Genomic DNA, 17762 nt, shown 5'->3' on the forward strand with positions numbered 1-17762 from the left:
AGACTCAAATGTTGTTAATTAAAATTTGCAAAATCATTTTGTAGCTTTCAAATTTACAATTATGTTATTATTAAAGTTTTTATTCAAATTTATATTTAAATTTGTCCATTAAAGTGCTTTCTATCAAATAAATTTTTTACGCAAATTTTAAATAAGGGTTGGAGATAATTTGGTATGCATCACTTCATTAGGTGACACTCATTTTTAATCTATACTTCAACTTTGACATCAAATAATACTCCAAATATGTGACCACCCAAACATTACCCATAAAATATTTCACAGACTTGAGTCTTTATTTCAGATTATAAAGTAAGCTATAATTGTTCAGCGAAAAATTTAGTAAAGAACAATAACTAAGATGATTATATTCTCTTACTTATTATGTTATGTATTAATATCGTACTATACTGATAACAAATATGAATGATGAGACTTGTTATATCAATACAGCGTTGACACATAATGTGATAAACACAATATAAAAGAAAAAAAAAAAAGAAAAAAAAGAACATGATTATTCTAACATTATTGAATAAAGAAATTGATTAATAAAAAAAAATCAAAGGTTATACATGCAAATAATTACTTCAAACAATAATTTTTTATCTTTTATTTTTATTTTTTGGTTGTATATATTATGAGCTTGTAGGTTTAGGTACATGGCTATAGCAGATAACAAGCAAAGGTACATGCCCTTGCCCGATGACCGGTTACCTGGCAGAGGTGAAGAACTGGCCTACCCAGAAGCAGTCCTTCTTGTTAACCCTGTGGAGCCTCAATTTAAAGGAGAGGTACTTCCATTCAATTCAATCTCTAATTTTTTTTTTCATTGATTATATTTTTTTAATTTTTTTAAAAAAATATATCAAATTTAAAATATGCAAAACAAATTCATTTTAGATATATGACTTTCATCGCATCATATTTAAATCTACACCGTAAATTCAAATATTTTGAACTCTTTCAATATTTTTTCAGTACATAGCATTTTACCTTCGAGAATGATATGCTTTTGCTTGCAAATCATATATATTTTAGTGGCTAGCTTTGTATTTTAGAGTCTAGCTTCTCTTGAGTTCAACAAGATTGGAACATCTAGTTTGGGTCATGTGAGCTCGTCACAAGGTATATTTTGATGATTTTATCTGTTTATTTTTTGGGCCTTTGTATGGATTATCAATGGAAAAAAATTAGACCAATTTAATAATCATAGATATATAATTTTATCATATTTATTTTTTAACAATCTATTTTTAAAATCATTAATGTCACCCCATTTATTTGAAGAGAAAATGTGATGAAATTGTGTGGAAAACAGTAAACTTATTCTCATTAAAAGAAAATGTATGAGCACAGTTCATATATATACAAAACAATAACAGATAATCTGTTATGATCTGTAACAAGCTATAACAAACTAACAAACTACTAACAATCTTATTAACTACATAACAGAATTACTAACTAACTAACTAGCTGCTGCAATAGAGGTTGCTTTAACAGGCCCTTGCAAACACATGGGTGAAGACACCATGAGTTTGTCTTTAAGATACTAGAACCGAGAGACAGCCAACGGTTTGGTAAAAATGTCGGCCAACTGATCAATGGTGGGAACATAATGAAGAGACAGCCGTTTAGCAAGCACTTGTTCCCGAACAAAATGGCAATCAACTTCTATATGCTTGGACCGGGAATGAAACACCGGGTTGGAAGCCAGAGCAAGAGCAGACAGATTATCGCACCAGATCACAGGTATAGTAGGAGAAAAGACAAACAAGTCAGCAAGTAACATACGGAGCCAACTAACTTCAGCAGCAGTATGGGCTAAAGCCCGATATTCAGCCTCGGTGGAGGAACGAGAAACAGTGGCCTGTTTCTTGGTAGACCAAGAAATGAGATTGGCACCTAAAAACACACAATACCCAGAGGTGGACTTACGATCAAGAGTGTCACCGGCCCAATTGGAATCAGAAAAAACATGAAGATCAAAAGTGCTTGGGGTATAGGTAAGACCATGAGAGAGGGTACCCTGAACAAAACGAAGCAATCGTTTAACAGCAGCAAAATCACCATTGGTTGGGGCATGCATGTGCTGACAAGCTTGGTTGACAGCCAAAGAGAGATCAGGACGAGTGATTGTTAAGTATTGTAAAGACCCAACAAGAGTACGATAGAGCGATGGATTAGCAAAAGGAAAATCAGAAGTAGGGGAGAGACCAGGTTTAACAGAAATAGGAGATGGGCAAGGCTTACAATCATCCATCCCAGCTTTGTGAATGATCTCTTGAGCATATTTATGTTGAGAAAGGAAATAATGTGTATCAGAGATGTGAACAGAAATGCCAAGAAAATAGGACAAATTGCCTAAATCTTTCATAGAGAAAACAAGATGCATTTGAGTAACTAAGGTGTGAATATGAGAAGGATCACTGCCGGTAAGTAATATATCATCAACATAAACCACTAAAATGGTAATGGAATGAGGAGTTTTGTGAATGAAAAGAGAGGAATCACAATGACTATTATGAAAACCTTGAGACAGTAAGAAGGTAGAAAATGTAGAATACCAAGCACGGGGGGCTTGTTTAAGCCCATACAAGGCCTTATGAAGCTTACACACATGAGTAGGAGAGGAAGAATCAACAAAACCAGGAGGTTGGGTCATGAAAACCTCTTCTTCAAGCTTCCCATGAAGGAAAGCATTAGATATGTCCAACTGTTTGAGAGGCCAGTGATGATGTAAGGCAAGACAAAGAATAATCCGAATTGTAGGAAGCTTGGCAACAGGACTGAAAGTCTCCTGAAAATCAATACCTTCTTGTTGGAGGTATCCTTTGGCAACAAGACGAGCCTTATATCGAGCAATCGAACCATCAGAGTTGCGTTTAATTTTGAAGACCCATTTACACCCAATTTGATTTTTATGAGAAGGCAAGGGAACCAAGGACCAGGTGTTCTGCTTTTGCAAAGCGCTAAATTCTTCTTGCATAGCCTTAAACCAAACAGGAGAGGTAAGGGCAGCTTGGTAAGTAGGAGGTTCAGCATCAGTATATAAAGAAGAAATACTGAGGGAAGCAGAGGGACCAGAAGATTTGGACCGAGTGATCATAGGATGAAGATTAGTAGATGAAGAATGAGGAAGAGGTGGAAGGTCAATATGTAAGGAGTGAATAGGATAGGAATGTATAGTAGATGTAGTAGGCTGGGTTGAGGAGAACACAGCCGCAGAAGGCAATGTAGTATCAGAAGGCAAGACAGCAGTAGGTAAACCCGTAGCTGGAACTGGGATTTGAGGTAACCGAGAAGAAGAAGAAGATGGAAACTCAGATGGAGTTAGAGCAGCAGTACATGGCTCAGATGGAGTTAGAGCAGCAGTACATGGTAGCACGGGAAGTGAAGACTGAGGAGAATGCTGGGAAGAGGAAGCTGTAGTTGGTGCACAAGAAGACTGAGGAACATGTGAAGACGCCCAAAAGAAAGTCTGAATATCTGGCAAGGAGGAAGATTGAGATAAAGCAGGACAAGAAGAAGAAATAGAAGACATAGAGAAAGGAAAAATATGTTCATGAAAAATTACATGACGAGACAAATATAGTTTTCCAGATTTAGGATCAAAGCATCTATATCCCTTAGCAAATGGATGATATCCCAAAAAGACACAAGGCACAGATCTAGGATGTAGTTTAGATGAACTATATGGTTGAAGCCAAGGAAAACATTGACAGCCAAAGACTCTAAAGAAAGAGTAATCTGGAACAGCATGAAACAATACTTCATAGGGAGATTTATTAGCCAAAAGAGAAGAAGGCATGCGATTAATAAGAAAAGTCGCAGTAGCCACGGCATCAAACCAAAAATGTAATGGAAGAGAAGCATGATGAATCAAAGCAATGGTAGTTTCAATAATGTGTCTATGCTTGCGCTCAGCCACACCATTCTGAGCGGAGGTGTAAGGACAGGAATGTTGATGAACAATCCCATGATGTAAGAGAAAAGCTTGCATTTTATTATTGAAATATTCGGTACCACCATCAGTGCGAAGAACTTGAAGAAAAGTAGAAAATTGCTTTTCAACATAAGACTTGAATTCAACAAATTTAGCAAAGACCTCACTTTTGTAAGCTAAAGGATAGAGCCAAGTAAAGCGGCTAAAATCATCAACAAAAATTACATAAAACTTGAAGCCAGATGTAGATTTATTAAACGGACCCCAAACATTGCTATGAATTAAAGACAAAGGTTGTTTGACAGTTGAATTTGACAATTGAAATGGCAATCTATGGCTTTTAGCAATGCAACATTCAGAACAATTCATAGCAGTAGACTTCATAGGTTTACAAGTAAAATGCTTTTGTTGAGCAAAAAATTTCTGAGAAGAAGGATGGCCTAATCTATGATGCCACACTTCGGCAGAAACATCTTTATTGAAAGCATGAAAATTAGCTTGAGGCACAGCAGATGAATGAGGTGAATGCAGAGAAGACTGAAAATGATATAAGCCATTAGTGTGAAAACCTTGGTGAAGAATTCGCTTCGTTTTCTTGTCCTGAATCAGAAAAGAAGAAGCATCAAAAATAATGTTGCAATCATTATCTTTGGCAAGTTGATGAACTGAGAGAAGATTAGAGGAAAGAGCAGGAGAATGCAAGATATGATTGAGACGAAAAGAGAAATGAGGTGTAGGTAAAATACCTTGACCAGTGTGATGAATAGGAACAGACTGGCCATTACCAACAGTAATACGATCAGTACCTGGATAGTCTTGATAGAGATCGAAATTGTTCAAATCATTGGTCATATGATCAGTGGCAGCCGAATCCAAATACCAAGGCATGGAAGAGGAGGAAGAGATGGATGGAGTGGGATGAGAAGAAGAAGACACAAAAGCTTTAGAACTAGACATAACAGACTGGGACGAAGATTGTCCAGGAGGTTGATATTGAGCATCCAACCGATGCCAGCAGTCAAAAGCAATGTGACCAAAAATACCACAAATTTGACAGACAGGTCCACTACGTCCTCTGCCTCTGGGAGAAAATCGACCACGAGAGTGCTGAGTAAAGAATCGACCACGAGATTGCTGTGAAAACTGACCTCCTCTGCCTCCTTTAGAGGAAAACCGACCTTGTGAACCACGAGGAGAACCAGAAGAACCAGTCTGATTTGAACGGAATCCTCGAGCAGCAGAGAAAACAACATTAGGTTGCTCAATAAGTGATGATTTTTGTGTTTTAAATTCAACATGAATGGATTCGGAACAAAGCAAGGCACACAATTCATCCATGGAAATACCTTCTGACCGTGCTCGAATTGCAGTCTTAAAAGAGTCATACTCATCGGGAAGGCCATTCAATGTGATTAACACAAGATCTTCATCGTCAACAACAGCAGATGCAAGTGCTAATTGATTTGACAAGTTCTTGATCTGAGTCAAATACTCCTCCATGGATGCACCTTTCTTGGACACAGCATTCAATTTATTTTTGAGTTGATGAATATGTGACCGAGAGAGAATGGTGAATCTCTTGATTAAGGCATTCCAGACTTCATAACAGTGTTTAAACTGTACAACAGTGGAATAGATTGGAGAAGACAGGGTTGCCGTAAGACAACTGAGCAAATGTGCATCTATGAGATCCCACTGAACTCGTGTGGGATTAGAGATTTCAGATCCAGAAGAGTCCTTGATCTGTGCTGGTGGACATGGAATTGATCCATCGACATAGCCAATCAAACCAGTGGCTCTTAACATGTTGTGGATTTGATTTTTCCAAATCAGAAAATTCGAGGAATCAAGCTTTACTGTTACAAAGGAGGATAGATTGGAGATGAGAAGGATCAGATTGGGAGGCAAGATAGTTGAAGAAGCTGAAGAAGCTGAAACAAGAGGATCAGCCATGGAATCAAAGGATCAATGCTCGTTAGAGCTTAGCTATGCTCTGATACCATGTGGAAAACAGTAAACTTATTCTCATTAAAAGAAAATGTATGAGCACAGTTCATATATATACAAAACAATAACAGATAATCTGTTATGATCTGTAACAAGCTATAACAAACTAACAAACTACTAACAATCTTATTAACTACATAACAGAATTACTAACTAACTAACTAGCTGCTGCAATAGAGGTTGCTTTAACAAATTGAATGGCTACAATTATCAAATATGTCGTGTTTATATGAATGATGAATAAATAAGGACTAGAAAATGAACATCGCAAATCATCAAAATAGACCTTGTGATCAACACACGACTCATTATTTTCTCTCAACTACAAAGAAGTTAGATTCTATATTTTTACTATTTCATGTCATTGTATCCACGTAACAATTCTCACCTATCATGTGATTAATTCTCGAAAAATGTTATTCTTTTAAAATTTTCATACATGGTGATATTTCTGTAACTAAAAAACTATCTTGATGAATTCTTTACTTTGTTAGATCTTCAAATTCTATCACATGATTCTGTACAAATTTTTTGTATGTATTTTTTCTCTTTCATATATACAAACATTACTCTTAATTCTTTCATTGATCTTCCTATATATATAGGTGGATGACAAGTATGAATATTCAATTGAGAACAAAGATAACGGGGTTCATGGGTGGATATGCTTTGATCCACCAGTTGGGTTTTGGCAAATCTGTCCCAGCAATGAGTTCAGAACTGGGAGTCCAACCAAACAGGACCTAACCTCTCATGTCAATCCAACTACTCTTGCTGTATGTGACTATTTCCCTCACTGATTGATATTTCCTATAGTAAATTTCAATAACGTCCTTAATGCCCTCTCTTCATTTCAATAAAAGGGAATTACAATGCAGTAGGACATAAAAATAAATAAATAAATAAATAAAGTATAAAAGTATGTGGAGGTGCAAGTCATTATGTGGTGAGATACAAGTGAGAAGATGCAAGCGTCACTTGCGCCCCTCTATATTTTTTTGTAATTTTTGTTTTTAATTCCACTGGGATGTAGTTTCCCTTTCAATTATCTATATATATGAACTGTTTAATTAAGTGAAATTATATTGATCAAATTTTACGCTATTAATAGATGTTTGTAAGTGCCCATTATGGAGGAGAGGAATTGTCACCCCAATTTGGATCTGGGGAACCATGGAAGAAAGTTTTCGGACCAGTTTTTATATATCTTAATTCTGTCTCTGATGAAAAGAATGCCCTTTCACTTTGGGACAATGCCAAAGAACAGGTATGACATTAAACTAAATAAATAATTAATTAAAAAATGTATATGTAGGCTAGGTTAGGAAATTTTTTTAAAACATGTACTTTGGCTTTATAAAAATAAAAAATAAAAATGCAAACAAACAAACTTTGTGAAGAGTTCTAGCCAAAAAAAGGTTGATGTGTTTGACAACAATAAGTTAAAACTAAATAAATAAGTAAATAAAAAAGAAATGTTTCAATGATTAAGAGTAATTTTAGCTGATTGTTATAATGGTTTGCTATTATCAAATTGGGCAATGCTGGGGACCCCCAGTGGGGGCGACCCCCAACACTCCAGTGACAGTTGGTACACTGTCAATGGCTCAAAAAAAAAAAATAAAATAAAATAAAATTTGGGCCAATCAAGGATGACCCCCAGCACACCCACTGCGGGTCCAACTCATTTTCCTATCAAATTATAACAGTAGCTCTACTCTAATTTTTTTTTCTTCCAGGGATTTGCCAAAACAGTTGTCAAAAAATGATATTGTGAAATTCTATGCCAAATTTGGCTCAAAATTTGGTAATGTCATTTGTGCCAATTTATGAGTATGGCTTTGACAAATATATTGCACTCATATCGGGTACTTACCGCCGTATAGTATTTTGTATAGTGCTTTTACATACTTACCGGATACACGAAACATATACCCAAATTGCTTTTATTAATTTTTGGCATTTCAAGATGTACCTAGTATATACCCAAGCCGTATCATATCTCAATCGTAACAATATTTTTTTTCTACTACAAGGATAAAATTTCTTTTACTAGATTTCTTTTTTATTCTTAGTTTTATATACTTAGCATGATTTTAAAATTAAGCTATAGTTTGTAAGTTATTTAATATAATAACATTTAATTTTGGTTTATACCTTTATTTTTGACATTAAATGTTAATTATAGGTTGGATCTTAATAAATTAAATCATTTAATCAATTTTTGCATTGCTCTAAACTAATAATAAATATTTTTTTATATACGTATCAAGCTGTACCCGTACTTTACTTTTTTTTAATTTTACTGTATCGACATACCTATATCATATTAGTATTAGTACTTGTACCCGTACCCGTACCCGTACCCGTACCCGTACTTCATAGGTGCAACTCAACTCATCTAAAAGAGAGTTTTGATCTGGATAGGAGACATACAACAACATAAATAAGCAATGGACTGAAAATATCAAAATGATATTTACTATTTTTTTTTTTTTAATGAAAAGCAATTTCTTACATACTTATTGAAAATGAAACATTATATGACTCATTTTTTTTAATGGAAAGCACTTTCCTACATATTGATGTTCAGATGAAGGTTGAAATCCAAAGCTGGCCATACAATTTCCCAAATTCAACGGACTTTCCAAAGTCTGATCAAAGGGGTACTGTCACTGGTAGATTTCTTGTCCACGATAGGTATGAACTGATATGTCTTTTTCAGTTTCAAATTAAACTCGAAGTTGTATTAAAACCAAACCATAAATTGAGATAAATGAATAAATCAACTTGGCCACAATTTTAGCACTCAAAGATTCTTGAGCAAGCTTTTAAATAGTATCCGAATAAATCAATATCGGTTTTGGGGTTGTTAACACAATATATGTAATTATTATTATTATTATTATTTTGTTCAAACTCAACTAACTAACATAAACAACTATCTATGAACTTATTTCTTGTCTCACCACCCATGGCACTAATAGTTTACTCAGTAGTTAGAAACAGTTATTTGATCAAGTGTAGGGGTAATTTAGGTAAATAAAAATGCTACGTAATTTCACCCACACTAAATAAGGTATTATGAATCAATTATGAGCCAATATATATTACGAACCAGTAATACATAAGGGATATCCATTTCCATAGATATTAAGATTTTTTTTTTTTTTTTTAAAAAAAAAAAAACATATTCTTATCGACCAATTACATGATATATTAGTTGATATTTAAAACCTTGCTCAAGAGTTTCATTTCCAACTTATACTGCTTAGGTGATCAAATTTGTGTAATTGGATTTTGATTAGGTATGCTAGTGAACAACCTCTACCCACCAACGGTGCATATGTGGGGTTGGCTCTAGAGGGAGAAGCTGGATCATGGCAAAGAGAAAGTAAGGTGATATTGGTTAACTTTGCTCCAAAATCAAAATAGGGGCACCACTATTTTCTTGCTTATTGTATATCATATAACAAATACGGAATTTTCTTTCTCAAATTTCAGTTCTTCTAGGTCAAAAGGCATACAATTATTATGTTATGTCACTTTGCAACTTAAGATTCTTATATGATCTAATAACCATGAATGTTTTAAGACACAAAAAGATATTTAAGAACAAATAATCCTTGACCAGCCACACCCTGCCAATTCATTATCTTATATGAAATTTGTCAGGGTTATCAATTTTGGACTACAACAGATGAAGAAGGCTATTTTTGCATTAAGAATATACGTGCAGGCGACTATAATCTTTATGGATGGGTATCTGATTTTATTGGAGATTATCGTCTTGATGCTTCCGTCATCATAACCTCAGGTTTTCTATTATCCGTTCAAATTTTATGCATAAATATTATATTTACGAGAAAAAAATTATAAAAAAAAAATGCATATAGTGTTTATTGCATTGTATTCATCCTAATTTCCTGACTACATTCATCCATCTACTACAAATACACGCAAAATTCACCAAAAAATTGCACAAAACACTGTCTTGGTAGCATCCCTACGGTGTATCTGTGCATTTTTCTCTAAAGGAAAAAAAGAAGAGAGAGAGAGAGAGAGAGAGAGATTATATTTGTAGTCCTATAGTTTGTCTCCAGTAATTCTAATTACATCAATTTTACAGTTGAATTTTTCACATTAGGTTAATTTAGTACAATTGATAATGCCCTATAAAAATTGGACTGAAATCAATAGGCAAAATAGTTCATTCACTCTCCTCAAATTAATTGAGGTGTCAACGTTGAATTTGAAATGGTACGTTTATTTTCAAAAACATACCATTTTACTATTGATTTTTGTTCAGTATTTTAACATATGTTATCAATTTGACTGAATCAACCAAACATAAAAATTAAAGAACAAATCAATACAATTAGAATTACAATAACCAAATTTACACCTAACACAAATGACATGAAGCACGAGTATAATTCATCCCAAAAATAAGTGTCAGTATTGTTTTTGATTTTATGAATTTCAAAATTTCAATTATGATACTCTATATAATATTGTTATTTAAATTGCAACTAAAAAACAGGATGTGAAATGGATATGGGTGATCATGTATATGAGCCTCCAAGAGATGGACCAACACTATGGGAAATAGGCATTCCTGATCGTTCTGCTGAAGAATTCTATATTCCTGAACCTAATCCTAAATACATAAACAAACTTTATGTTAATCATCCTGACAGGTTAGCTATGCTCTTTTTATTTGGGATCGAGTTTCTCTCAAATTTAAATCTGAACTTGAGAGAACTTGAGGGGTCCTATAGATATCACAACGGGTTCTGTTTCGATAGTCCGAACTCCTCATAATGTAAGATCGTCAGTGTATATCATTCATGAAAAAAATTAATTCGATCTGATAATCGTAACCTTTTTTATTTTATCATGTCTGTCTTTGAAAAAAAAAATAGACAATAAGTATGTTTTTGAAAATAAAATCATTTATTTTTTTTAGAGATGACATATACAGAAAGTCCTACAAAATGAACATTTTAAATTATCGAAACGGAACTTGTGATGTGACCCACAAGCTCTCATGTTCTCTCAAATTCATATTTAAATTTAGAGCAAAATTCACTTTATTCCTTTGCGGTTTGGTCTCGAAGCACTTTAACCCCTTATAATTCAAATACAGATAGAGAACCTTTTTATAATTTTAAACTAAAGTGTAAAGTTAACTCTGTTAAAGTAAGGGAAAAGTTATCAAAATTCCCGGGTTATATTCTCTCTCTCTTCTCTAATACATACAATTTTCTATCTTAATCACATATTAAACAAATTAAATCATGAATTAAATTAAACACCCTAATTTATTATCATAAAATTACAACTATTTTTTATTTTTAAACCAATTTTTTATTTAATAACTTTTTTAATTAAACATAACATTATTATAAATTAACCTAAACACCTTAATTTATTAACCATAAAATTAAATCATAAAATTACCTTAATCTAAGTTTTAGTTTTTAATTTTTAATCTAATTTATTATTTAATAATATTTTAAAATAAACATATATATAACAAATTAAATCATAAATTAAGCTAAACACCCTAATGTGTTATCATAAAATTACATGATTTAATCACATTTTAAATTAAACATATACGTATATATATATATATTTAACAAATTAAATCATAAATTAACCTAAATACCTCAATTTATTAACATATAATTTAATCATAAAATTACCTTAATTTAATTTTTACTTTTTAACCTGTTTTATTATTTAATAACATTTAAATTAAATATTTGCATAGATATACATATATATATATATATATAAAATAAATTAAACCATAAATTAAACTAAATACCTTAATTTATTACCGTAAAATTATCTTAATCTACTTATTAATTTTTAACCAAATTTCTCATTTAATAACATTTCAAATTAAATTAAATTATTGATGGAAGATAACAATTGGGATTAAGATTTAATTTGGAGAATAAAATGAATATGAGGGTATTTTTGACATTTGATTCAATTTTTTACTTTGATTTAGAACTTTTGGATTGTCCACTCTCACATTGGAAGAGTATGGCACACCTTCCGTTATCTTTAACAGAAAAATTAATTATAACACTTTAATCTAAAATCATAAGGGTGTTCTCTGCTTATATTTAAACTATAAGAGGGTAAAGTACTCCAAGAAATCACAAAGAGGCAACGTGAATTTTACCCTTAAATTTAAGAGAAGTCCAAACCATTTTATTTACTAACCATTTATCATTTGATTTGGGTAACCAAAAGCCAAATTCATTACACCAAAAATTGTACTAATATTTTAGTCTTCAAATAAATAAATAAATATTATATATCATTTTCCTTAACAAATTGCTCAATTTAAAACTTGTTCTACATGCAGATATAGGCAGTATGGACTGTGGGAAAGATATGCAGATTTATATCCTGATGGTGACTTAGTTTACATAGTTGGCGTTAGTGATTATCGTAAAGATTGGTTCTTTGCTCAGGTTAATAGGTACAAAATTTTCTAAAATTAATCTGGTTTATCTTAATTAAGTGAGTGTTTATGATTGGCTTCTATCATGGCTTTTCTGTTGCATTTTTTCATTTTTAATAAAAAAAAAAATTAAAAACTTTTGCACTATTGACTTCTACTCGATTAGATGGATTAGAAAAATTAAGAAATTTTTAAACAATTGAAAAGTAGTCTAGAAAGGACATAAAAAATAATAATAATAATAATAATAATAAAGCTATAAAAAATTTGATTTTTGAATTTTTTTTTGTCTATAGCGAAATTTTTATAAAAAATTTCAATAGTTTTTACCTTTTAAATTTGCTTACATAAGATAGCCCTGAAAAGTAAATTTAATATAATTTTGAAAAAGGATCACTAAAGGCAAATGAAAAATCTAAGTCCCACAATCTTGTGATTATTGATTTTAGAATTTCGAAACAACCATGATCAACTACAAAAAAGAAGATAAAGAGCAGACAAAACACAAAGATTTTTGTATGGAAAAATCACAGTTAAAATCTACCAACATGTGATAAAAAATCGCGAGACCCTAGCCACAAAGATAATCCACTATGAAAAAAAAGTAATACAAAAGATTTTTTACAAAGACCAATCTAGGCATACTAGTTTGCTCGAGACCTACAAGTAGCTCAACCTCTATCCTTCATCTTGTGGATATCCGCTTCCACTATTGAATCCACAATAACGGTATCGAGTCCACGACAAGCATGCTCTAGACTCCATCAGAGTTTACACCTCAAGAATACTTATAAACTGTTTAGATGTTTGTTACAGGCTTGATGATTTCATGAAAGATCTAAAGATGTGATTGGGTCATCAAGTAAACATGAGATAAGTATACGAAGTAACCTCACTATAGCACTCTCTCAAACTTCAGAATGGTCGAGATAAATGACAAAACAGAACAAGCTCAATATATATAGAAAATTCACCATCGCGGGTGATATAGGTGAACCTATAGGAGCGTTTGGTCTATCACTTACAGCCCAATACATAATTCAAACACCAAAGCCCAATAGTGCTGGAACCCAACATCACATTAAGAGCCAATAACATCCAGATAGCTGTCAAGAGTAGAACCAGCCACATCGGCAGACAAAGATCCTGCAAAGTTATTGCACCACACATCAGCCATTAATGAGGTTCCCTGCAGCATTTATTGCGATAATCCCTCTCCGTCGGAACAGAACGGCCTCACCATGAACAAGGCAAGCTAGAACATAGACTTTCGGCTAACGTGGCAGGTTAGAAGGGACAAGGAAATGATTAGTTGAGGATATAAGCGGGCTTCGAAGACAAGGAAAAAGGTTAAGCTTCTCCATCACCAATCTATCTCTACGTACCATCTCTCTCTTTCTAACTTGCTCGCCGGAAGGTTCATTAGGGGACTCCTCGTTCCTCGTTGAACTCTTGTACAAGTCTCTCCGTGGGCTCGGCGTCTCGGGCACCAATTCGGGAAGCGTGAATCAAACTGTAACATCAGTTGGCGCCGTCTGTGGGAAACCTTTCGCTCAGTGCATCAGTTGTGCTCATTATCGCCGGAGACCCCTTCCTGATAACCCCTACCTGCTACCCACCAAGGTGGATGGTCACAACTAGATCCATGGCTTCTCACCACAATATTCCCGACCACCAAGCCGACCCTCCTAACCCAAACAACCCACCGCAGTATTTCACAGAACTCACCAACAGCATCAACCGCTTAGCCGAGCAAAACCAAGCCCTGATCAATGTTTTGTTTCAAAGAGACTTTCCCATCCCTCCTCCTCCACCTCAAGATATCCCATCCAATCAAGAACAAGTCCCGAGCCATCCTATCCAACAGCCCCACCCATCCAACTTGGAAGGCATGCGACCCCCTCCCCCAGATATGAACCCGCCGCCTCGAGTACCACATCCATCGGTCCAGGCACCCACCCCCGAGGGAGAGGCCAGTAGTGTCCAGCCTCCACTACATTCCGATGGTGACAACGTTCCTCTCTGGGAAGCAGAACTCCGAGCCATGAAACTCCAGCTTCAAGAAGTCATGCAAAACATATAGAATAAACCATCTACCACAGCTAACTCACCGTTCGTTGCCTCCATTAGGGACAAACCCTTACCTCCTAAGTTCAAAATGCCCTTCCTCGACTCTTTCGACGGCACAACGGACCCGGTCGACCATTTAGAAACTTACAGGACCCTTATGGTCCTCCATGCATTCCCTGACGAGATCATGTGTCGGGCTTTCCTCGTGACGCTTAAAGGGTCGACTCGACTCTAGTTTGGTCAACTACCAGCAGACTCTATCCCTACTTTCTAGCACCTAAGTGACTCCTTTCTCAGCCATTTCATTGGTGCCCAGCGCCAGCGGCGTCCGGCAACCCAACTCCTCAACATCCGTCAGACCGAGGAGGAGTCACTACGCAGCTTTGTCACCCGCTTCAACACCGAAGCCCTGTAGGTAGCGAAAAACGATGACAAGGTCATTCTCACGGCTTTCATTGTCGGTCTACGATCATCTGATTTTCTTTTTTCTCTCTCCAAAAACCCCCCGACCTCCATGGCCACCCTACTTTCCAAAGCCCAAAAATACATGAACGCCGAGATTCCCTAGCCGCCCGACAAGACCCTACAGCTAAAAACCCAACCCTCAGAGAGAAGAGAAAAGACTCTGAAACCAGAAACACCCAGTACACTCACCAAATACCTCAGTATGCCGACCGACCTGCCCGAGCTGACCGGTCGGCAGCTACCCAACCGCCCGGCCGGCACCTACCCGACCGCCCGGCCAGTTCGAACGATACACACCCCTCAATTTCCCCATGGAACAAGTCCTGAACCAGATCTAACGAGATTATCCCCTAAAATGGCCCCAACCGGCGAGACCAGTCCAAATACTGCCGCTTTCATTAAGACCACGGCCATAATACCGAGGAGTGTGTTAACCTCAAAGACAAGGTCAAGGGCTTGATACGTTAGGGGCGCCTCAGTTGGTTCACGGCAGCCCGCCCTCAGCAAAGGCAAAGGACTGAACCTACCAGAAACAACCATCGGCGCACCCCTCATCGACAACTCACACAACCTCACCAAGGTCATGATAGGCCCCCACAGCAACCCCAGGCACAAGGCAACCCTTGCTTGTGGAGGACCATCCCGCTCGGCTCAACGAGAAGAACTCAGAAAAATAAGACAGGGCTCAGATAAAGAAGTTGCCACATTGGACCGCCATTTCAAACACCCCAAGCAGTGGATGGAGCCCATCACCTTTACGGAGGCCGATTGCACAGGTATCCGTTACCCCCATGATGACCCCCTCGTCATCTCTGCCCTCCTCTCCAATTACAAAGTCAGACGGGTTCTCATTGACAACGGTAGCTCTTCAGACATTATCTTCCTAAACGCCTATCGCTAGCTCAAGGTTGGGGAAGAAAGTTTGTCCCCTCTCTAAACCCTACTGGTTGGCTTCACTAGAGACCGGGTGACCTCCATAGACTCCATCGATCTTCCCATCACCATTGGAGAATACCCATGGCAGACCATAAAGTTGCTCACTTTTCTCGTCGTCGATTGTTCCTCTGCTTATAACATTATCCTCGGCCGCACCGCCCTAAATGCTTTTCAAGCTGCCACATCCACTTTCCACCTAGCCGTAAAATTCTCTACCGACCTTGAGGTCGGCACTATAAGGGGAGAACAGACCGTAGCCAAAGAATGTTACGTCTCTTCACTTAAAGAGGTCAAGCTAAAGGAGGCTATGATCATTGAAGGACTCGATGTCAGAGATGAAGACGAGCTGATCAAAGGGGAACTCGTGGAAGAGCTTGTTGAGGTCCTCATCGACCCTACAAACCCGATAAAAACTGCCACGATCGGCAGCCAACTATCTTCCCAAGCCAAGGCCGACCTGACGGCCCTCTTGATTGAGCACAATGACGTGTTTGCCTGGACCCACTCTGACATGCTGGGTATTAACCTCTCATTCAGCACTCATTGTCTCAGCATTGAGCCCCATTTCCGACCTTTCCGCTAGAAGTAGCACATCTTTCACCCGGAACGCAACACTCTCATTGTTTCTGAAGTAAATAAGCTCCTCGAGGCACAGTTTATCAAAAACGTTGACTACCCCAGATGGCTGTCAAATGTGGTCCTGGTCCGTAAAAACAACGGTAAATGGCGACTCTGTGTCGATTACTCTGGCCTCAACCGAGCTTGTCCCAAAGATAGCTATCCCCTTCCCCGCATAAATCTACTTGTCGATGCCACGGTCATGTATCAAATGCTCAGCTTCATGGATGTTTTCTCTAGCTATAATCAAATTCTGATGCACTCATCGAACCAGGAACACACCTCCTTCATAACCGATCGAGGGACTTACCACTATCGTGTCATGCTGTTCGGGCTGAAAAACGCCAGAGCAACTTACCAACGGTTAGTCAATGCCGTTTTTCATTACCAGATAGGTCAGAACATGGAAGTATACATTGGCGACATGCTTGTCAAGAGCAAACTTTCCTCTGATCATCTGGCAGACCTGCGGGAGACCTTCGACACTCTGCGTAAGTATCAAATGAAGGTGAATCCAGATAAATGTGCCTTCGGCGTCGGCTCTGGAAAATTATTGGGTTTCATGGTCAGTCAACGGGGTATCGAGGCTAAGCCCGAAAAGATCAAGGCTCTGATAGAGATGCAGTCACCCAGAACAGTCAGAGAAGTTCGAAGGCTTACGGGCAGAGTCGCCGCCCTCAACCGTTTTATTTCCCGTGCAATAGACAAGTGCCTTCCCTTTTTCAAAGTCCTTCGGCAGGCTTTTGAGTGGACGGCAGAATCCGAAAAAGCCTTTCAGCAATTGAAGCAGTGCATGGCCAACCCCCCCTACTTTCTCAGGCGATCACAGGTGAGCCCCTTTTTCTCTACTTAGCCGTATCGAACACCGCAGTCAGTACAGCCCTCATCAGGGAGGATAGCTCTGTCCATCGTTCGGTCTACTACATTAACCGGGCCCTCAGGGGAGCAGAACAGAATTACCCACTGCTTGAAAAGATGGCCCTGGCCTTGGTCATGGCCTCAAGACGACTCCGATCTTACTTCCAGGCCACCCCATTGTCGTCCTCACTGATCAACCTTTGAAGAAGATAATGCAACAACCTGAGTTGTCCAGCCGACTTATGCAATGGTCAATTGAGCTCAGCCAATTTGACATCTCTTATCGACCTCGAACAGCGATCAAAAGGCAGGCTGTCGCTGATTTTATCCTGGAATTCACTAATCCCACTCCAGCCACGGCCCCCCCCTCCC

General features: G+C 36.9%; 1 protein-coding gene across 2 annotated transcripts in view; it reads left to right on the forward strand.

The window, feature by feature from the left end:
• Positions 1-17762, forward strand: part of LOC114287454 (uncharacterized) — a 34746-nt gene that overhangs the window by 10343 nt on the left and 6641 nt on the right. The window contains exons 6-13 of one of the 2 annotated variants that reach the window (XM_082874146.1): positions 653-794; positions 6562-6732; positions 7068-7223; positions 8550-8656; positions 9265-9355; positions 9632-9773; positions 10500-10656; positions 12345-12461. In XM_082874146.1, the coding sequence (XP_082730272.1) occupies positions 653-794; positions 6562-6732; positions 7068-7223; positions 8550-8656; positions 9265-9355; positions 9632-9773; positions 10500-10656; positions 12345-12461 (1083 nt within the window). The remainder of the gene's footprint in view (positions 1-652; positions 795-6561; positions 6733-7067; positions 7224-8549; positions 8657-9264; positions 9356-9631; positions 9774-10499; positions 10657-12344; positions 12462-17762) is intronic. The other variant, XM_082874147.1, reaches the window with a different exon arrangement.

Source organism: Camellia sinensis, chromosome 6 (assembly GCF_055761805.1).
Source record: "Camellia sinensis isolate YWXY chromosome 6, ASM5576180v1, whole genome shotgun sequence".
Lineage (NCBI taxonomy): Eukaryota > Viridiplantae > Streptophyta > Magnoliopsida > Ericales > Theaceae > Camellia > Camellia sinensis.